Source organism: Zingiber officinale, chromosome 1B, assembly GCF_018446385.1.
Source record: "Zingiber officinale cultivar Zhangliang chromosome 1B, Zo_v1.1, whole genome shotgun sequence".
Lineage (NCBI taxonomy): Eukaryota > Viridiplantae > Streptophyta > Magnoliopsida > Zingiberales > Zingiberaceae > Zingiber > Zingiber officinale.
Window position 1 is genome coordinate 149,600,594 of NC_055986.1, and position 23,841 is coordinate 149,624,434.

Here is a 23,841-nt window from a genome sequence, read left to right on the forward strand (position 1 = left end):
TCTAATATTTAGTCCCATATTCATCCTGCAGTTGCTTTCTAATTTTTATGAGGGATCAAAAGTTGCATTTTCACCTACTGTTCATAAGCTTTCTGGGCAAGAGGTATATTTTATCCATTTCCACATTTGCTTCAAGTGTTCAAAAAACAGTGAGCAATATAAGATTTCTCTCATGATTTTGCTTAAGAATATCATACAGTTTATCTGTAGTTTGTTCAATATAATCCCATATGCTTTTATATGTTCCAAATTCCTTACAATTTTTATCTAGAAATTAAACTAGTGGATGAATTTTCAGAGAGCTATTTTCTCCCTTGTTTCTGCTTCCTTCAGCATCTAAGGTTATATTGAGTCAGTCAATTATGTAGCACTGTGGTAGAGATGAGTAGATAACTAATGATATTTGTTAGGGAATTGTATGCAAGTATCTGACACTTAGACTTCAGTTATTTTAGCTACTTTGCTTTAATTGTTTTTATTTCCCAATTTTTCAATTGTTTGACACTGAAAATCAAATAAATTTATGATTCATTGCATTTGTTGTAATAAATAATGTCCAAAAGATCACAACGTATTCACGGTTTTCAATTTGAAGCTCAATATGTTGGAGGATCTTCTAGATGAGGTGCAAATGGCTAGAAAATATCTGAGGATATCTACTTCTTTGGTATGTAATGCAATTCTTCTTCCAGTTTTACTGTTAGTCATCCTTATCGGGTTATATCTGTTCTCTTTTATTATCTATTGATTTTGCTATTTTTGTTCCATTTTGGCAAATAATGATTTAAAGATGTAATAGCCCGTTCCGCAAAGAAATGAATACTCAACCATTATTTTGTTATTGCAGAGGAATACTAATGGTTTGGGTGATTTGCACAAACAAAGGCAATATTTTCTAGCTGTTTGAAGATGGTATTTTCAACATTGATACATTTAGATATGCAACTTATAGGTTTATTAATTTTTTTTTTCAGAGTAAATGAAGCACTAGGTTTACAGGACAAGTATTTACTTGAGCAGTCCAAACTGCAGATAAAACATGCTAAGTTGGACCAACTGCATGTGTGAACTCTTTCCTTCTTTTTCCATTTGGGTAAAAGAGCTATTGTAAAACTAAGTTATTGCATTTTCTTAATACAGAATAGAACTCAGGCAACTAAATCAGGACTTTGTGATTGTCGAGATCTTAAAGCAGCATTCTCACAGCTCTGTCTTCAGCATACAAGAGCAGTGCAAAGCTCAGATACATTTAATTATAGTTATCAAAATCAGGTGCTTTGAGCTCTCTAGTCCATGCTTAAATCTTATGCATCTTTTTTTTAAATACATTTTCCAGTTATTGGATGGATTATATTAGATATAATTTATAGCATTATCACATTTGCCTATAATATTTGGGAAATTCTTTTTAACTACTCTTCTTATTCATACTTATTTCCTTGTGTCTTTTATTTACTTTTATTTTGGTCTAAGAAGCAATGATCAATTGGAGATCCATAGAATATGAAATATTAGCAAATTCAAGTATCTGAAAATTCTCATTATAGTAGCTTTAAAATCAAGCATCTTACTTTTGGAATCATATTATAAAGAGCTAATTGCAAAAAGAAGCATACAACTTAGAAGTCAGAGCATTACCATTTGATAATCACTTTTATCGCTTTTAGTTTTATTTTTAATATTTGTGGTTTCAATATTTCGAACTCATTTAGTGGGATAAAGCTTGGTTGTTGTTGTGGTGGTTTCAATATTTGTGTTCCATTTTGGAGGCTAAAAAATATGGTTAGTTTGAGACTTTTATATTTGTCCATTATACTGGATCAAATGAGCTTAAAAATGCTTTAAAGAAAATGTAAGTAGGTAAAGAAGTCAATTTGGATGACATTGCTTTTCGAGTTTGGAAGATCAAGGTATATATTTTTTTGATTATGATATTCCTATTAGAGTTTGTAGATAAAGGTATATATTTGTGAACCAAATTATTAAAAAAAGTTTGCAAATTAAGATGTACATCAATGTAGAAAAATATTTCAAATATCAACTGATAGGAATAAAAATGCCGTGTAATGTTGTTCTAATTATAGAGGAATCAAATTGATAAGCTATACCTTGAAATTTTGGGAAAGAGATATTAAGTGTAGAATAAGGGATAAATGTTTCGAAAAATCTATTTCATTTTCATGTGATCATGTATAAATATTTATGCTATAAGGAAACTAATGGAAAAATGTGAAAAAAACTTCAGATTTTTATTGTATTAACTTAGAAAAATATAATTAAAAAACATTATTGTGGTGGATCTATAAAATGGAGCAGTATTTAGTAATTATTTTAATGTGATAAATAATTATATTGTGGAAATTTACAGGATATTCTTGTATATTTACAATATTAGAATTTGTTTCCACACACTTTTTGGTTAATGATATTATAGAGCCTTAGCTCGTTACAAGTATACTCAATTTTGCAATCTCTCAAATACTTTGTTGACAAATTGTGTTAATTGGTTGTTGCAACTAGCCAAAGATAGATGTAATGATATTTGTTGATTGTCACAAATGACTATCTATGTAATGCAATTTAGAATTAATTTTAAAAGTTTAAATTTTGTAGAAGTATATTTTGATAGATCCTCTTTAGAAGCATAAGTTATTTTTAGTGACTTTAAATTAGCAACTATTTTATTAGGAGTATTGGATAATCTTAGTAGAAGTTTAATTTAATTAGTTTTCTGTTGTACCTTGTAATTTAATTTATTTCAAGTTTCATGGAATCCTTGAATGGATCTCAACCCATATGATAGAGCATCTTTGCATAATAAATCTCTTTGTTAGCTAAATTAAATAAATTAAGACTTTTGTTGTTATGCACCTTTTTTATGTTATACATATTTTTTAAATGTGTTAGCTTAAATAGTTAATTTTTTATATTTTATTTGCCATTATAATTTTTTACATAGCTGATATGGGAGACATGCCACAACAAAGTTGTATTGAATTATGATTATTATAAGGAATACATTAATAGATCAACTAGGCTAAAAATGTAACATATAGATGCATTTATTAATCCAATTAATCTCATAATTACTCTTCTATGAACATTCATTTCATCATTCTTTCTAAGGCTTATCTAACTTATGCCAATTTATTTAAGTATTAATTCAACTTTCAAATTAAAGGATATATTAATTTCTCAAGAGGCATTTAAGCCTCTTCCCTCTCATATTGACTATCACAAGTCATACTTCTTTACCTTTATTGCTAATAATTTCATCCTTTACTATATAATTTCCATGAGCATCGATTACTATTGAATTGCAAACATCATCCTCGCTAATAAAATGACATTCCATGAACGACATTCAAGTTGTGAATAGCTATTTTTGTCATCATGCCTCGCACGAGGGTAGCTTACCATGAAGCTAGTTTTGTTTGCCATGTGTGAACTGCAATATTATCAGATCAAAAATATACAACGACTAACCAAACTAAATGCATACCTTTTAAAAAACTCCATTAGTAGTAGTACTATGGTTAAAACTCAACCTATAACCTAGAGGTCAAAAGCTTCGGAATGTGAGCATAAAAATGTAAAGCGGGTAATAGAGATAGGTGTGATCCGGCGGTAAAAATCATTCGGACAGGATCAAGGTGTATGATATAAAATAGCATTTTTCAAAACAGAATCCAATGAACAATAAGTAGTCAAGTTCATTATTTTAGTCAGTTTAAGAATATTAATTTCTTATCATAAATTTCTCTTAAATATGTTTTTAGACGAATTTATCATTTCTCATATTTTCTCTTTTATTTTCTTATAAATATCCTTAATTTAATTTATAAAAAAAATCCATATATGTACATATTATATAAGGGTTGATGACTCACAATCTCTATAGTAAAACATGCATCATATATAAAGATTTCATCTAAATGAAATATATCATAAACATATATGAATATCAAGGTTTCAAATTTTAACTAATGTCGAAGTTTCGGTATACGATCGATATGATATAGTTTCGGTTCTGTGCTGTGCTAATATGATTTTGATACTTTTTAAAATATAAATTAATTAAAATATTTTTATTAATATTTGTTTATTATAGATGTTTATTATTAAATTATATTTGAGATGTTGAATGTTAGTTTAACATTTGATATTATGTAAAATGTTTGATTATTAAGAAGGTTAACTTAAGTCCATTAAGAAGATTTAAGCTATATTTAATTTAAATATATTTTGATCAGTTTAAAATTAAATTAAATTTATATATAAAATAATTTAGTTTGTTAGTAATAATATATTTTATAAAATTAAAAATTATATTATATATATTTTTTTATCTAAGAAGAGAAAAAGATAATCATCTTTAAAAAGGTTAAGAAGTTTTGTTTTTTCCTTTATTTGCCTTTGAGGTATTTTTTGTCTTTGTTTATTTTGATGGAGAAAAAAATAAATGAGTGAAAGGGGAAAAAAATTAATAAGGAAGAAAAAAATTAATGGATAAAAGAAAAAAAATTAGTAGGGAAAATTTAATAAGAAAAAAGAAATAGTTGTTTAAAAAAATAAAAAATTTAAGTTCTAAATAAAAAATAAAAAAAAAATTCAAATAAAAAAAAAAATCGTGTTGGTACCCTGTAGCGTGGTTCGGGAGAGTCTCGACTCCCTCCATGCCCCCGTGGAGGTCGCTATAAGGGTTGTTGCACCCCTCCGCCCCCGCGAAGGCTGCTGAAAGGGTCATTGCCCCCTCCTCCCCGCGGAGGCCGCTGTAAGGGTCGCGACACCATCCGTGACCCTTGTGGTCGCGGTGTCGGTACTGTGTCGATTGGCAGGCGAAACGATAAATTCCGCTTGTGTCGATCAACACAACACAAAATTTAAATTTTTAATGAATATATATGGTGAATAATCCGCAATCCACCATATATACATGGGTTGAATAATCTACATTCAAACTAATACAAAATACATCATATAAATATATAAAGGGTGGATGACATATAATCCACCTAAAAATGCACCTCACAAACAAAAAGGTGGATGACCCACAATCTATCTAGTGATAAAATCATCTTATATACAATGGTCAAAGCCTATACACATGCAAATAAACCCAAAGACCCTTTTAAGTGAGGAGCCAATGCTCAATAAAATAAGTAATTATTTATTTATTTTAGCATAAGAAGTCACACGACTCTTTTAGAGTACGAAGCTCCTATAGGTACTACATTTAGTGTCATGCTAAATTAATATCAATAGCAATGCAACTCATTTAAGAGCGTAGAGCCGAATCTCTAATTATAAATATTACATTTATTATGTTGTTATCTTAATATCAGAATTAACGCAACCCTTTTTAGAGCGCCAAAGATCAGTGTAATTTGTTTATTACCTTGTTATTTAGCATAATTAGTTATGTAATTTTAATTTGTCATGAATCTCAAAAGAGAAACAAACAAAATAGAGATCGACTATGAATATAATCTCAACAACCACATAATTATATAGCCTACTTTCATAAATTAAATCATTTACAAGCTAAATATAACGAAACAAGCAAAAAAACCCATCCCAAAAAAATAAATCCATTTCACACTTGTACAAAGCATGATACCCCTTATATTATCCACAACTCGTTACAATACATCAAAATGGACATTGATTGACTTTAGAATATCAAACAAAACTATGATAAGAAATTTACCTTATGCCCAAACATCAAGAAAGAAAAACAACAAGAAGAATTTATTTGATTTGTTCCAATCACCAAAATGATTCTAACGCAAGGGCCAACCAATTAGTCTATCAATGATCATATACTGTCCTTCAACAATAAATACACTGCACCAAATTAGCCATCAATCAAAACTCACCTAAGTATCATACTCCGCCTTCGTAGAACTTGATGAAATATATTATTTGCATATACTTGCTGCCATTAGAGGATGACGATGATTGTTAGTCACCTACGGTAGCACAGAGGTGATGGTGCATCCTCTACTCGGCGATAAGAAGGAGGGAAAGAGACCTATGATGGCGCTTGCAACATAGATGGGAAAATAACCAACATAGGATGACATTGGTTGTTGGTTGACGATGGATAGTGGTGACAGTGGCTACCTCTATTCGACGATGATGAAGAGGGAAAGAGGCAACAATGACATTTGCAATGAAGAGGGAAGGAAATAATAGTTAGAAAATAAAAAAAAATGGTGTGTGCGCATACATGGAGTGGGGTAGAAGATTAAGTTTTTAATGACATTTTGCAAAATAGTCAATAGTTTTAAAAAATTTACAGATTTGTCCATAAAAATTTAACTATAACATTTGTGGTTTCATAAATGATTTAAATGTTATTTGTTAAAGAAAGATTGATTACAAGAACAATTTTGATGCCTAGATTGTTTTGTTATTCGTAACTTCATTGTTTTGTCGTTCACCCTTGGTGGCAAAAAGTCCTTCCTTGACTTCGGGCTCCTCACATGACCAATTTTGTCGTTCACCCTTACCTCTATGGAATGAGGAATGAGGACTAGGACTATGATTAGGTTGTCATTAGTTCAAGTAAAGATGAGCTCATGATGAAGATGAGCTCGCGAAGGTTGAACGAAAGATGAGCTCATGGCTTCCTTGCAGACGAAGGATGAGTTTGTTGCTTAAACAATGAGCTCGCAATGAAGGATCCATTCGGGTTTTGGGGATTTCAAACTTACTCGCATGCCTACCTGCGAACAAAATAAGGATTTCTCTTGCCGTAAAATGAAATTTAAAACACTAGGTATTACAATTGTTCTTATACTAAAAAACAATGACCTAAGAAAAATACTAGCAATGTCGAAAACTTGTCTAGAGTTGATGGAGGAGAATAATGTAAATAGAAATATAATTTTTAAATAGTTTTAAAATTATTATTTTTTTTAGAATCTCTTATTAGGAGTGAATAATTTTTGACAGAATAACAACAACAACCAAGTCTTATACCACTAGGTGGGGTCAGCTATATGGATCCTTCTACGCTATTGTACTATATCCCCATCTTCATCTATATTTAAATAAATTTTATCTTATTTTATTATTGGTAGTCAAGTTTTTTTTTGGTCTTCCTCTTCTTCGGTTCAATATGCATATTTGTCATAATTTCACATATTAGTGTATTTATTGGTCATCTAAGTAAATGTTCTTACCATCTTAAATATACTCTTATAGTTTTCCCTCAACTCTGACTTTCTCTCTAATATTTTCATTTCTTATACTGTCCATCCTCGTATGCCAACACATCCACCTTAACATCTTTATTTCTGCAACTCTCATCTTCTGCTCAAGTTATACCCAACATTTATCTCTATATAACATAACAGGTCTAATCGTCATTTTGTAGAACTTTCCTTTAAGTTTTAGAATTACTTTACGATTATATAGAACACTCGATGCTCTTCTCAATTTTAATCATCCTGTACTTGTATTCTATATAAGATATCTCTCTCAATCCCTTTTATCCTTTTGTAAAAAAGATCCTAAATACTTAAAGCTCTCAGTCTAGACAACTCGTCATTTCCTATCTTAACAATTGTCTCGTTACGTCTAATATTATTAAATTTAAATTTTATTTATTTTGTCTTTACTTTACTACTTTTAAAACCTTTTACTTCGAGTGTTTCCCCATCAAGATTCGAGTTTAACATTTACTTCTTCATATGTCTCATCTAACAAAATAATACCATTTGCAAACAACCAGGATTGAACAATCGGTTCAAAAACGAATCGATTAAACCGAAACTAAACAAATTGAATTTTTTCAAACTAACCAATCTTTATATAAAAAATCAAACAAATTGGACTGATAAAACATCGATAAATTCGGTCGAAAACCAAATTAATCAAATTGCGGTGTTAGTTTTCAAAAACCAATAACACAGTGGTGCTTATTCAAAAATCAGCACTATTGTGATGCAACTCTGGTTTGGTCTAATTGATAATATCGATTTATATGATTTAACTGAATTATGAATTTGAAAACCCAAACCAAACCGAATTACTCAAAATAATCGATATATTTTTATTTAGAAAATGAATTTCCGAAATAATCGAACCAAACTTTTAAATTCGGTCGGTTTGGTCAGTTAATTCTGTATAACCAAACTTTTGCTCACCCCTACGAACAACATGCACCATGATACCTTGTCTTGGATGCGCTCGAGTTCGTTTATAATTAGTGCAAAAAGATAGGAATTTATAGCTAATCCTTGATGTAACCCTATCTTTATAAAAAACATTTAGATTAATCCCCATGAAGTCTTCATTCTTGTCGTTGCATCCTCATACATATCTTTAATTATTTTATTATATGCTACGCTAACATCTCTCTTTTCTAGAATTCTCTGTATAATTTCTTTTGGGACTCGATTATAAATTTTTTCTAGGTCAACAAATACCTTGTGTAAATCTTGCTTTTATTCCCGATATTTTTCAATTAGTTGTTAAAGAAGATGTATAATTTCTATTGTCGACCTTCCAGGTATGAATCCAAATTGATTTTTGATTACCATTGTCTTTTTTTTTTTTTATTATTTTTTTTTCAAAATTTCATGGTATGACTCATTAGTTTATTACCGTATAGTTACACAATTTTATACGCCTCCTTTGTTTTTATCTAAGGGAACTAGACTACTTACTCGATCAAACCTTTTTTTGTTTTCAATATCAAGTTAAATAACTTTATAAGTCATTCAATACTTTGTTTCCCTAGCATTTCCATACCTCTTGGAATATCATCTTGTCCAACTACTTTTCCTTTTTTGTATCATATTTAAAGTTTGTTCTACTTCTAAAGTTTGAATTCTGTGATAAAAATTTTAATATCTATACTCATATGATCTACTTGTTATCTAAGTTAAGGTAATCACAGAAACCTTCATTAAACAATGGATGAAAATACCTCTTCCCATTTTGTTATTTTCTCATCATTTACTAGTACCCTATTGTATTCATTTTTAATACATCTTATTTGGATAAGCTCTCGTCTTTCTCTCTTTCTTTTGCTTGAATTTTATTTTTTGCTTTATTCACTGCTTTCTTAGTCTCTTTCTTGGTTATTATATATATTTTTTAAAGTTTTCCTCGTTCTTACAAGTATATAATGCTTATAGACTGTTCGTTTTTCTCACTCTCTTATACTTTCTCATTCCACCACCAAGATTCTTTACTTGATGTACGTCCCTTTGACTCACCAAGTATACTCTTGGCTACTATTGTCAACTATAATATTATCACTATATTCTTTCCTTATTCTTCTTTCCTTGTTAGTTTTTTTATAGCTGTAAATCCCCTGATTATCTCTCTCATTAGTGTAATAATTGTTGTATTTTTTCCTATATTGTGGCAAAAAGGCGAATACGCTCGCCCCCAGTGCCCCCGCCAACCCGTCCCAGGGTCAATACGGAGGAGGTAAATCACGGGCGGCTACTAGCCTTTGCAATAGTGACTAGCACATAAGGGAGGTATTTACCTCGACTTTGTCGAGATTCGAACCCCAGACCTCATTGTGGCAACACCTCATGTGTAGGGGTGTAAATGAGCCAAACCGCTCGTGAGCTATTCGAAGCTCGATTCGATAAAAGCTCGTTTGAGCTCGTTTAATGAGGCTCGTTAAGATAAACAAACCAAGCTCAAGCTTCACAATATTCGGCTTGTTAGCTCGTGAACATGTTCGTTAAGCTCATGAATAAACTTTTAAACAAAAATAATAATAATTTTGATATTGAATTTATAGATTTTACACTCTACTTATGAAAAACATAGACAAATATATTAAATTTATTTATTAGAATAAAATTATAAATTTCAACAAGAATATTATAATTTTTAAAAAATATATAATTTAGTTTTTAATGAATATTTAAATTTATAATTTATATTTATTAAGCTCGTTTAGGCTCGATAAAAGCTCGAATAAACTCGTGAGCCATGAATATATTCGTTAAATAAAACTCGAGCTCGGCTCGATTATAAACGAGCCAAACTCAAACATCCAAGAGTTCGGCTCGGCTCGGTTCGATTACACCCCTACTCATGCGCTAGCCATTAGACCCATCCGAGGGGACTATTTTTTCCTATATTAGATCCTAGGATTAAGGGGTTTGATAATCCTTGATGTCTATATATTGTAATTCTCTTGGTGAATGAGATAGAAAACGTTTTTCAGAAATTCTCTTCTATTTCTTTGTCATTTTCTTTGTCATGGTATCAGAGCCAAAACTCTGAGATCATTTTCATCTTGTGTCTAGTTTCTAGCTCCAAGATGTTAATGTTTTGTTTTGTTCTCTTGTTCTTCTAGGTCTGTTTTCTTTGATCTGATCTCTTAGTACATGTTTCTGGTTGAATCATGTCTATGGAACGATCTGAACATTTTCTTGTTCGATTTAATGGAAAGAACTATTATTCTCGAACATTCCAATTTCAGATCTTTATTAAGGGAAAGGAATTGTGGGGTTATATTGATGGGACAAATCCTGCACCTAACAATGAGAAGGAGAAGGAGAAATATGTGAAATGGGAGGTGAAGGATGCTCAGGTTATGTCTTGGATCCTTGGAAGTGTGGAACTCTCTATACTTCTTAATCTCAAGCGTTATAAGACCTCTAGAGAAATGTGGGATTACTTGAAGAAATTTACAACCAAAGCAATACAACATGAAGGTTTCAATTGGAACTCGAGTTGAGTCAGCTCGGTCAAGGGAGTATGTCAATCCAAGTAAACTGATATTATGTATGCAAGTGTATTTTCTGAAGGACTCATTGCTATCCAAAGTATGCATGAGATTAGCAAGCGTGACCAACTTTTAATGAAGTTAAGGGGGTAGTTTGAAGCAATCAGGTCCAACTTGATTAGGAAAGAACAACGACTCATTACACAAGCTGTCCTGGAACAAAAAGCTCAACATTCTACTCCAATTATTCGGGCACATTGCCACTAATTGTACTAAAAATTTTGTAATTATCGTAAGAAACCCGAGCATATCATCAAAGTTTGTTCCATTCGGCCTCCAAAGAAATTTGAAACTGTCTATAATGTCTCGGTTGGTTCCTCAAATGCTCTAGTCCTGGTCAGTCCTCTATTACTCCTGAAATGATCTAATAAATGATAGTTTTTGCCCTTTCTGCTTTAGGCCTTTCAAGTAATAAAATTTTTAATCCTAAGCCTTGGTATTTTGATTTTGGTGCTTCCAAGCACATGACCAACACTGCCTTACCTTTATATGATGTTAAAAAATATTAAGGAGATCTCTAGATTCATACTGCCAATGGTATATTCCTTACCCATTATCGTTGTTGGTGATATTTCGACCTCTTTAAATACTATTTTTGTGTCTCCTCAGTTGTCCACTAATCTTATATCGGTTGGTCAATTAGTGTAATGTTTAATTTTCAAATTCTGGTTGTCTTGTGCTGGATCAAGTGTCCGTGAAGATCGCGAAGGGACCTAAAGTGGGATGTCTCTTTCCTTTGTTTTTATCTCCCTCTTTGGAATCAAATTATGTTGTTCAATGTGATAATCATGTGGCATAGATGTTTATGTCACCCTAATTCTCATGTACTTCGAGTCTTGTTTAAATCTGGTTTACTTGGAAATAAAAATTCAACTTCTTCTAATGATATTGTTGATTGTGCATCTTGCAAACTTGGTAAAAGCAAAACACTTCCTTTTTTGATGCATAAAAACTGCACCACTAAACCTTTTGAATTCATACATATTGATATATGGGGTATTGCTCCTGTAATATCTCATGAACATTACAAATACTTTATTACATTTATTGATGATTTCACTCGCTTTACTCGGAACATAATTTTCTACTAAAATCAAAATCTTGCAATCCGATTCAGTTTATGAATATATATCAAATGAGTTTCAATTTTTTCTTTAAAGTCATGGGATCATATCACAACGTTCTTGTCCTTTCACTCCACAGAAAAATGGTATGGCTGAAAGAAAGAGTTGTTACCTTCTTGATGTTGTTCACACTCTTCTAATTGAGTCTTGTGTTCCTTCTCATTTTTGGTGTGAAGCTTTGTCTGCTGCTGTTTATTTGATTAATAGATTACCATCTCCCAACTTGAACAATGATTCTTCTTACTTTCGTTTGTTTGGGCATGCACTAAAGTATTCCAATCTTCATATTTTTGGATGTGCTTGTTTTGTTTATCTTCCGGCACATGACAAAAATAAACTTACTGCCCAATTTGTTAAGTGTGCTTTCTTAGGATATGCTCAAATCCAAAAAGGATTTCTTTGCTATGATCCTCATGCCCATCGAACTTGTGTCTCTAAGAACGCCATTTTTTTTTTTTTTTTAAAATCAGCCCTTCTTTTGCAAACAACAGATCTCAGAATTCCTTTTTCTATCTACTTTACCATATTTTTATAAGTCACCAACACTAGTTCCAAGGTTTAAACCCGGTTATGTTATCGTAGATGCATTCCTACATCTGATCCTCCTACCGGTCTCACTGAGGTTCCTCCACATCTTCCTGCGATTTCTGATCTTGTTGCCAATGATCCACCTCCTCTTCGAAGAAGCTCTAGACCTCACAAATCTCTTGAAAGCTATGGTTTTTTTAAGCCATGTGGTTATGTCTACTACTTTGTCTTCTATTTTCATTCCCATTTGGTATAAATAGGTTAGGGAACATGAGTGTTGGAAACAAACAATGGACACAGAGCTTCAAGCACTTGTGGAAAATCATACTTGGGACATTGTTTCTTGTCCTCCAAATGTTAAGCCCATTGGTAGTAAGTGGGTCTATATTGTGAAACTCAAATCTTATGGGTCTTTAGATAGATACAAGCTCTATTGGTTGCTCTTGGCATTAAACAAGAATATGACCTCAACTACGAAGAAACATTCACACCAATTGCTAAGATGACCGCGGTGAGAACCATTTTTGCTATTGCATCTTCTAAATCTTAGCCTTTACATTAGATGGATGTAAAAAATGTCTTCTTGAATGGGGATCTTAAGGAAGAGGTTTACATGAAACTTCTGCCCGGTATGTCAATACAGCTTCTCATGAAGTTTGCAAGCTTAGAAGCTCTTTGTATGGGTTGAAGCAGACACCTAGAGCATGGTTTGAGAAGTTTCGTAGCGCTCTTCTCACCTTCTCTTTCACACAAAGTCAATATAATTCTTCACTTTTCTTTCACAAGAAAACCATATGATTTTTCTCTTAGTCTATGTTGATGATATTATCATCACTGGTAATAAGGTTGATCACTAAGTTTTAAAATATGTTACATAGTACATGTAAAATGAAAGATCTTGGGCATCTTGCATATTTTTTGGCATGGAAAGTTCACTCTCGAGATCATGGTTTATTCTTAAATCAACATACATATATCCAAGATCTCATTGAGCTAGCCAGTTTAAAAGATGCGACTGCTGTTGATATGCTAATGGAGGTGAATGTGAAATACCAAAAAGATGAAGGCGAGTTTTTGCCTGATCTTTTTTATATAAGCAGCTTGTTGGTAGTCTTATCTATCTAACAATCACAAGGTCCTATATCTCATATGTTGTTCATATAGTTAGTAAATTTATGCAATCACCTCGACATCTTCATCTTGCTGCAGTTTGTCACATTATTCGATACTATCTACTCGTGGGTTGTATTTTCTTACAAAATTTGCTCTTCATTTGACTACGTACAGTGATGCTGATTGTGCTGGTTGCCCGGATACTAGGATATCTCTAACAGGATGGTGCATTTTCTTGGAAATGCCTTGATTTCCTAGAAGTGTGAGAAGAAGAATTGTGTCTCTAAATCTTCCACGGAGGCTAGTATAGAGCCATGTCTGCAGCTTGTTCTGAAATTCTATGGTTACGTGGTATTCTTTCCGAACTTGGATTTCTCCTATCGGATCCTACTCCACTTCATGTTGATATTACTAGTGTCATTCAAATAGCTGCAAACTCAGTATATTATGCACGCACAAAGCACATCAAGGTGGATTGCCATTACATTAGGGAGGCCTTTATTCGAGGTGTTACTACTGATCTTTAAATAGCTGATGGCTTTACAAAAACTTTGAAAGCCAATGACACAAGTTTCTCAGTAACAAATTGATGCTGATAGACTTATCCGTATCAATTTAAGGGGAATGTCAATATTGTTAAGATTGTCAACTACAATATTGTCAATATATTATTTCTTTATTTTAGTTTTTTTATAGCTGTAAATTCCTAGTTGGAAATCCCTTGATTATCTCTCTCATTATTGTAATTATTGTTGTATTTCTTCCTTATTAGACCCTAGGATAAGGGATTTGATAATCATTGATGTCTATATATTGTAATTCTTTTTGTGAATGAGATAGAAAATATTTTTTTGAAATTTTCTTCTATTTCTTTGTCAACTATTTTCAACTTTGATACAATCTTATTTTATGTTGTATTCGAGTCGTCGTATATTTATTCTAATACTTGTACTGCAACCTTTTCCTTAAATATATTTTGTTACCCATCCTTTAACTTTCACCATTTAATTCTAAGAGTTGTACATATTTTTCTTCTATTGATACTATGCTTGAGGTGTATATTCAACACTACTAACTTATATTGAATGACCTTGCAATCTTTACAAAACTTTTTATCTTTTTTCCTAACAATAAAAAAGTCAATTTGCGATGTATTATATTCTCACTTTTGAACGTGACCAAGTGTTTCTCTTTTCTTAAAAAACGTATTAGCTAGTATAAGGTCATATTTTATCACAAAATTCAATATAGTTTTTCCTTCTTCATTCCTTGTTTCAAATCCATAACCCCTTGCACCCTATCATATTTCTCATTTTTCACTCAAATATGCCCATTTAGATCTACTATTAAAATCATTTCGTTTGGTGCAATGTTTTGTAATACCTCGTCTAGATTGTTCCAAAACCTAGATTTGGTGTTTTCATCTAATCTTACTTGAGGTGCATATATGCTAATTACGTTAATAATTTTTTTTTTTTTGCTACTACTATCTTAAGAGCTATAATCCTATTTCTCTTTTTAACTACATCTACAACTTCATCCTTTAACGAACTATTTACAACAATACATATTCTATGTTTTGTTTTGCTCCTTCCTGTATATTATAACTTAAAACCCAACTTCTCTATCATCTTTGTTTTCTTTCCTACCTATCTTGTCTCTTGCACACACAAAATACTAATTTTTCTCCTAATCTATCTACTAAAATTATTTTAGAATCTCTTATTAGGTGTAGGATATTTTTTTAGAAGTCATTTAAGTATAAGAATACTTCTTTCTAGAATATTTTAGTTCCAATTTTATTTTGCTGAATTCTTTAATATGGATTTGAACCTAGAAGCTCGAACATCTCTATGTATAAATAATTATTTTATGAGTTTTTGACAAAACATCCCTTTGTATAAGTAACTTTTTTTTTTTGTAAAATTTTATTCTTTGTGTGAGATCATTTTTCTCTATGTGAGATTGTTTTCTGTCTATTCCATCATATGGTATTAGAGTGGTATTTAATTTTGGATGAGTTTTGATTTACTTTTGTGTTGCATCACTTTGTTTTTGTGTTTTCCTCTCACAAAAGATTGGACTAGAGCAATATGAATACCAACCTAAGTATCACAGAAGAACTACATTAATTTAGTAGGGCTAATACCCCTACTCCTAATGTTAGCTTTGAGCGCAAAAAAAAATCTGTTTATGTGGAAGAGCTATAACCTTGCATTCTACGTCTCCACCTTTTCTAGTCATCATAGTTTGCATTTTTTTTATTTAAATATCATATGCTCTTACCAGTACACAATTTGATATGGTTTTTAAACTTATAAGGGAATTTGCTTAATCTACATCAATGGAGCCTATAATCTCCATCTCTAGGTTTCCTCACTCATGATATAAGACAAGTAATGAAGAAAAAAGAATTTGCTAATCACATTTAACTGAGAGACAATACAATTCCTTAAAAAAAAAAAAAAAGTAGGCGGCTCGGTTCACAAAGCTTCTGTTAATGCGTGGTCCAGGAGAAGTGTCTATTGTACGTAACTTTACCCTGTTTTGTAAGAGGTTATTTCTAAGACTTGAACTTGTGACCTCTAGGTCAAACGAAGTAACTTTATTGTTGTGCCAAGGATTCCCTAACCACTCTAAAATATTTTATAGCAAATCGTTCTGTCCTGGTATTAGTTTGAGATTTAGAGTTTGCTTGAAAAATTGAATGACTAGATCGAAGGATAAGTGCATTAATGGTTCCATATATCCATTTTTTATGTTGTTTGGTTGGAATGATGATTAAGTGGAAGGATATATTGAAGGATAAAAATTTTGATTTCTCTCTCGTTTTAGTCTGCCAGTGAACCAAAGGAGTGATGAATGTTATTAATCTTTTTTTTTTGAGAAGGTAAATATATTACTAAAACAGAAAATTACAGAGGATATGTCTTGGGGCTTCTAAGAACTGAAACACATGGGTTTTACCTTTAGGAACACGCTATCTACATTCGGGACAACCCCGTCATGTTGGCACTTGTTCCTAGCTTGCCAAAGAAGAAAAACCGTACAAGATATGGCCAAAAATCTTGCTTTTGTAAGGTCATTAGTACTACGTATGCTCCTATGAAACACTCTTAGTAGTTGCTTGTGAGTTGACATCAATTGCCGCATACACAGCCAATGCCATATCTTGTCACATAACATCTTGCTAATCGGGCAGGTAAAATAGAGATGATCCAAAGTTTCATCTACTTGCCTACAAAGAGGACAAACCTTGTCCATCTCATAGACCAACCTATCTTTGGTACCCAACCGTCCATGAGCCATCAACCATAAAGTGAACCGGTGCTTGGGCATGAGGTAGGATTTCCACACCACCTTTGCCCACACTTTGATGGCGCCTCTTGGTTTGAAGGCTTCATATGCTGAAGTTGTACCCATGCCTTGATCGCCAGAAAACCACCTAATCAGCAGCTCGAAAGCAGACTGACTTGCAGGTGCCAAGATTTGCAATGTATCTCTGATATGGAGTAACCTCTTGATCAGTGCTGAATCAGAGTCCTTGCCTTGCCATTCCCATATAGTACTTTGGCTGAGATATTTGTGATGTATCCATTTCACCCATAAAGAGTCCTTTTTGGGTTGTAAATTCCGGCACAGAAGTGCAGAATTCTAGGCTTTAAGATCATGAACATAATAACCACCTTTTTCTTTAATGAGACATATTGTAGCCTAAGAGATTGGAGGGTGTTTAGATGTCCAAACAAAGTTTTGGCAGATCTTATACAATTTATCTATGACTGCACTTGGAATAGGCAAATGGAAAGCCAAAAACATTCGATACTTTGTAGGACAGTTTTGATCAGCTCAAGTTTCCCAGCATATGACAGCGTGTGTCATGGTCATGAGCCCAACTTGCGTAGGATAGCTTCAGTCAAGGCTTCATAGCTACTAACATGCAGCTTCACGGTGGCAAGGGGAATCCCAAGGTACCCGAAGGGGAATGTACCAGATTGGAAACCAATAATCCGTGGGAACTGATCATGGATTTTGTCTTCCACTCCAGCTAGGTACAAATTTGATTTGTTGAGGTTTGGCTGCAACTTAGCTGAATCACCAAAGTCCAGAATACATTCAGTAAGTAATCTGATAGTAGATTCATCGGTCCTTGTAAACATAAGGAGATCATCCACATACGCCAAGTATGTAATTTCAGTTTTAGCACACATGGGATATAAGTGAAAAACCATATTTCAGTGTGGTGACTTTGAGGGATCTAGAGAACATCTTCAAGCATAATCCAAATAGGAGAGGAGGGGATCCCCTTGTCGGAGTCCTCGTCTACCTCTAAAGAACCCATACATTGCGCCATTTATACCAACTGAATAAAAAAACCGTGGTGACGCATTCAGTAAACCACTGTGTTTACTCTCTTCCTGCTGCTCATAGATTTATACTTGCTGTAAGGAAGGAAAATGATCATGCCTAACAAATAGTATTCTTATTAGATTGAATATATCATTCAACCTTGCCAGGACATCATACACATATTCTTGGTAACGGTTATACAAAGAGGCTCCTGCTATTATTTTAAGCAACCAATCTTTCCAAGTAATGCAAAGAAGTTTTGTATTTGGAAAATTTTCCTTCTCTTACATGAGATTGCTGATTGAGGTTAGCAAACCCATGAGAGTGCAGGATGAAGCACATGGATTTATTCTTGCATCATGTCAAGTCCTATGGTATTGCTAAATCAGGAAATCGACCATAATCATGCTGTGTTGTCAGTTGTGTTATTTGTTGATGGTCTGCAATTTGGAGTTTGTATTTCAGTTTTCTTTTTGCTATGGTATTCAGTTACTTTTGGATGATGCTTTGCAGGAGGAACATAAAAATGTGGCATCAATGAGACTACACCAAAAAATGCTAGAAGATAAGGTGGATCACTTGTTGAAATCACTTGCGGTTTGTTGTAGGGTGAAAGGAAATATGAATATCGCTGAGATTATTAAAGTCGCCAATGAACGTTTAGAAAGGAACTGTCGTGTTAATATCATACACCAAAGATTACGGGTAACTTGATGGTTCTTTTGATTCTAAAAATTTCACACTTTGTCCAACTATTTGCCAAAAGTTGATTTCTTTTTTTGCATTTTAGGTTTGGGAATTGAGCAATATAGTGAAAAAGGATAATGAATGTGATATCATACTCAACTATTGCAATTTACTCTTCCAAAGGTATGGAATTCTTTTTCTTCCGTTTACCGTGTAACTTACCAATTTAAAGTTTTCTGTCATGATTATGCTTGGAATTTTACAGTTTTACACCAAATCTTAGACAAGTTTCAAGCACAGTTGTTAATTCATTGAATGAAGTAAACATTGCAAAGGTAATGCTATAAAGTCTGAATATTTAGTGGTCGAGGTTGAATATCTTTTTTATTTGTTTCTATTTTATCAAAGTGTACCATTGCTTCATCAGTAAGTTGGTGTTTAATCTTATGACATTCTGTGCAGACTTTCCAAAACATGAATGCTTATGTAGCTTTTGACTTTGTTTTTGATAACAAAGATGGTGAAAGAATAACCAGTTTGAACTGCTACCAGCAAAAGGAAATGGTAAATTAACTTATTCAATTTGCTAATTGATTATGATCTCAGTCCAACGTTCTTAAAGGATCAATTTCTCCAATATATTCTGCATATTTTTGAATCTATTACTATCTTTAACTTAAACCTTCTTATAATAAGGTAATCAGAACATCATGTGGAGTCATAGATCATCACTAGTTTTCACCTCTTGCATTAGTACAAATGATCATATCTGTTTTTATCTAATCCTGTATTGCTGTTTCTGAATCTCATCATTACTAGCTACTGATGGAGTCATAGATCATAACTAGCTTCGACTTAACATCATCTTGAATCACCACAAAAAAGAAAAGAAAATGAACTATTCTGATGTTAGTTGGAATTTTGGAAACAATCTTTTTATCTGTCATCATAGTTATCTTGACCTTAATAGGATTCTCATAAACAGTTGAATTTGTGACATATTTTAGGAAATTCTGAGCCCTTGAAAGTGTTCTCTACTATATTGTTGTATCTGTGCACTGCTTTTTAATATACACATTCGAAGTCTTACTAGCTTTTTGTGCAGGAAACTAGTTTGCTTCTCGGAACCCTACTAGATGTTCTTGATGAGGTAAAAATGGCAAGGTTGGAGATTTTAAATCTGACATCCTCAACTTTTGATAAGTCACCACGTAAGATATCCTCCCCGTCCTATACCTTAACTGTTCGTTAATTACTTGCAAGCTTTCTAATATTATGCATATTATCTTTCATGCAAATATTTTGAGAATTTTTTTTTGCAAATTAGGACTAGTTTTCTTGGTTAAAGTAGATGACTCTAAAGATGCCTGCTCAACTAGCTTTCTTTCTAATCCATATTTAACTCTACTCTCGTTCATTTGTAGATAAGGAAATTATGGATCTAGGTAGTTGTTGTCAAGGTTATGGGTTTGCACCCCACCTTTGTTTATTGTGCTTATATGATATTCAATTAGAGGCTTTGCTTCCTGTTAATTCATGCTATCAAAAAATCTTAGATATAGCCTAGTCTTAGCCTTAGGGATGTCTTGACTTATGTCTAAATATAGATTTATTCTCCTTGGTTTAGGGTTTTCCTCTTTGATCTGCTTAATTGAGGTCATTGAGTTTGATATCATGTGCAGCCTCCTCATCCTCACCTACATTTCGTCTTTCTTCTCCCACAACAAGATCTTGGGCAAGGAGAATATCAAACCAGACCATCTGTACTTATCTATGTCGCTAGGTAGCATGACCTCCCTGTTTTTTCTATGTTAAACAGGTCGTTTCCTCCTTTTCTTCTTGATTCAAGCCACAGTATTGTGCCATGTCCAAATTTGACAAATTCCCATCATCAAAAATTTCCAATCAAATCAAAATCTGGGATAAGGTTATTTGCATTAAGGTAGAAAAGTAAAAAATAGGGAAGACAATTAGGATTTATGATGGGTAGAGATAAGCGTATGTAAAAATAGAAAGATGGAGACTGAGAAAAAAAAAGAGAGAGAGAGAGAGAGAAGCAAAAGAAAGATGGTTATGTTTTTTCTTCCCTTGTTCCTTCTCTGTCTCAAGTATTGTTAGGATTCAAATTCAAATTTCATTGATCATCTTATGTTCCTTTTTTTTTCACTCATTTATTTGCATGATCTAAGGTGGAATTAATTTTAGCTTGTCATTTCCAACATCAACTCATTCGAGTTAACATTGGGGATTTATATCTTTTCTCAATATTTCTCCCCTTTTCCCTATTCTCACTTATTTTTGTAACTTTTTCAAGTTGGCGCTGACTTAAAAAGATAGATTAGTAATCTTTATGTGTTGCTGTATCCAATTGCTCCGGAGGAGATGCTAGAACTTTAATTATTCTCTCTTTAACATACTCTTCTCTCAGAGTAATATTGAGTATCTTGTTTGATGTTAATTTATTGTTTCAAAAGTAAATGTTGGAACCCTAATCTATTTATTTCACTATGCAATCTCTTGCATATTATCATCCCATCTATAGAGACTTCAAAGTCTTATGATCCCTCCAGTTTGAGGGGGGAGGGGACGCAAGGGGAAAATTTTGGATCAGATTCTTTGAAGATCCTTATCAATTATCATCTCTTGAAGATCTCAACAACCACAATTTAGCTGTCAATTCTTTGAAGATCAATACAGAGCCTTGCTTCTTCTCAATGCTGTAGTATATCATGTCTTGGTTTCTATTGTTGTCCTCTTAGTCTATTTTATCATTTTTCTTTGTGAGCTTTTCAAGTTTATGTAACAAGGTAGACAAATATTCTCATACTAGGCGGGGAGGCATACAAACAATTATGGGTTTTACAACAAGATTAATGGACAAGATGAGGTTGTTCTGTCACATCTAATCTATGACTTCCCTTTTATTGTGAAGAAGACTAACCTTAGGAGAACCTGCTTTATGGTCAAGTTAGAGAGGAAAATATTAGATGCTACCTACGGAAGGAGATTACCACCCAGTTACATAAAGTCTAGGTCTGACTGATTAATCACTTGAAAAGTGGAATATTACCATTTTTAGAAAGATTACAATGTAGTCTTGCATAAGAAAAGGCTAAATTTGAGGTAATAGCTGCTAAAATTTTCCATTATTGGTGCATAATCAGACAAGAATTTAACTGCAACAGTCGGCTTAGTTTAACAATTGAGATAACAAATATATTGAATTTTAGTAATTCAACTAAAATGCTAGACTTACATCTATTTCAGGTGGTCAACTTGAGCTTCAATTATGCTTTATCAATTTCAAGCATGGTCGGATGCTGATACTAAGTATTGACTTATCTGATTTAAAACGGTAGGTTTAATACTTGTCATTCGCCTCAATATACTCTCAGGCTTAATTTTACCTGTTTGGAAACAGTGCAGTCTATCCTTCCGAGCCATCTGAACTCAGGTACAAGATATGTGAAACACAAACAATACCTTCACCTCTCAAGGATACAATAATGGACACGCTGAAGAATATGCAAGGTGGACATCCATCTATCCTAAGACTTTGCCGCTCAATTTCACAATTGGTTCAGGATTCAACTAGTTGAGAGGAGATTTCATTTTCTTTGTCCGATATCATGCTGCACTCAAATCTCTATCGGGGTCAGTTTGGAAAATAATGATGTGGAAATAGCTGTTGTAAATATGGCTCACGATGGGTAATGTATGAATCAATTTGCTCTGTATGATAGTTGAGTACTGAAATGTGTTTTGACATGTTGATTTTCTACAATATTTTTTGTTTGAGTGTTCTCTGCAATGCCATTTTAGATCTTATGAAACATTTTTTGATTATCTTGACTCATTACGCTAGAGAAAGAAAGAAAGAAAAAAAAGAAGTATAATTGACTACCAATGTTCTACAGGATCTATCTGTAAATCTATTAGGAGTCTGAGTTTTTGTCCAATGACAGAATATATATCTACCCTGATTTTCTCATTGAAGATAGGGAGTAATCTACTTGTGATTGGAGATAGACTTGTGATTGGAGATAGAGACTGCAGTCTTGTTTTATCACTATGAATGCAGCTAGACAAATGATATATCTACATATAGAGAATGCATATGTAGTATAACTAGAAATGTGTGTTATTTTCGTGCAATTAATTACCCAGTAGTACATAGGAAGAGTAAGTTCTATAAGCTCCCTAGGAAGAGTGATCTCTGATCTCTCATTGTTAGCTCAGAAAAAGAAAGTGAAAAGTGTCACTTCACCTAGGCTACATTGGTCAAAACAAACAATGCTACTACTCTTGTTTCTAACTCTATAGGTTCAAAAAGTCATTTCTTATATGGGCATCCCTCAAAATATGAAGAGAAAAACACCTAAACTTACGGCTGAGATCCAATTGACTTTGCCCAACTTGGTGGTCGTTCCAAGGAAACAGATGTTGAAGCATGTGGTCCAATTCTCAACCAAAGAAGTTTCCTAAATTCCTTAAGGAAGCTTATTCCATTATCCCATCTAAGGGTAGATGCAACAAAAGTATTATTGTTCCATCTTCTACGGGCTGAAAAATAAAATAAATACTCTATTGATGGTACAAGTAAATACCACTATATCTACTAATTCTCATTTCTGGGGGAATAAGAAAGGGAATGCTATTGTTGCCACACTATCTATATCTCAGAAGAACGAGTTCTACAGTTTCTAAACTTTCCTTGCAACTCCTACCCTCAAAGGCAAGACACAAGTTTATGGTGATCCTCTTTGACACTCTTAGACAATAGAGTAGTGATTCTTTTCAAGGAATGACCTACTTTTACTCTTAATATAAAAATGAAAAATTATTGTTTTAAATTTGCTTTTAGCTTCAATTTTTTTTTCAAAATTATTTTACAATTTTTTTCAAAAATTATTTTATAACTTATATTTACAAAATTAGTTTTATTTTTTTTTTTAAAAAATAGATTTCAAAGTGTTTTAAAATTTAGATTTCAAAATTTTTTAACCTTGATTTTCAAAATGTTGTTAAATTTGATTTCAAAATTTACTTTGAAAATTTGTCTTCAAAATTTGATTTCGATATCTCATAAAAAGGGAAGTTTTTAATGTTGGTGCAACCTTAGGTCAAGGTTGACCTGACTCGAGTTGACCTGACTCGAGTTGTATTTTGATGTTTGACGAGAATAGAAAAGCTCTATTCTGATGTTTGACGAGAGTAGAAAAGTTGTATTATGATGTTTGACAGAATACAAACTTGGGAGATTGTGGG

At 32.6% G+C, this 23,841-nt stretch overlaps 1 protein-coding gene across 3 annotated transcripts in view; it reads left to right on the forward strand.

Annotated features, from left to right (window-relative positions):
• The window catches only part of LOC121984826, a 49,953-nt gene extending 27,596 nt beyond the window's left edge, over nucleotides 1–22,357 (forward strand). For 2 of the 3 annotated variants that reach the window (XM_042537970.1, XM_042537978.1), the window contains 12 exons: nucleotides 32–103; nucleotides 596–667; nucleotides 848–885; nucleotides 975–1,062; nucleotides 1,141–1,272; nucleotides 18,400–18,591; nucleotides 18,677–18,756; nucleotides 18,839–18,908; nucleotides 19,036–19,137; nucleotides 19,679–19,784; nucleotides 21,841–21,928; nucleotides 21,995–22,357. In XM_042537970.1, the coding sequence (XP_042393904.1) occupies nucleotides 32–103; nucleotides 596–667; nucleotides 848–885; nucleotides 975–1,062; nucleotides 1,141–1,272; nucleotides 18,400–18,591; nucleotides 18,677–18,756; nucleotides 18,839–18,908; nucleotides 19,036–19,137; nucleotides 19,679–19,784; nucleotides 21,841–21,928; nucleotides 21,995–22,172 (1,218 nt within the window). In that variant the 3' untranslated portion in view covers nucleotides 22,173–22,357. The remainder of the gene's footprint in view (nucleotides 1–31; nucleotides 104–595; nucleotides 668–847; nucleotides 886–974; nucleotides 1,063–1,140; nucleotides 1,273–18,399; nucleotides 18,592–18,676; nucleotides 18,757–18,838; nucleotides 18,909–19,035; nucleotides 19,138–19,678; nucleotides 19,785–21,840; nucleotides 21,929–21,994) is intronic. The other variant, XM_042537986.1, reaches the window with a different exon arrangement.
• The last annotated feature ends 1,484 nt before the right edge of the window (nucleotides 22,358–23,841 follow it).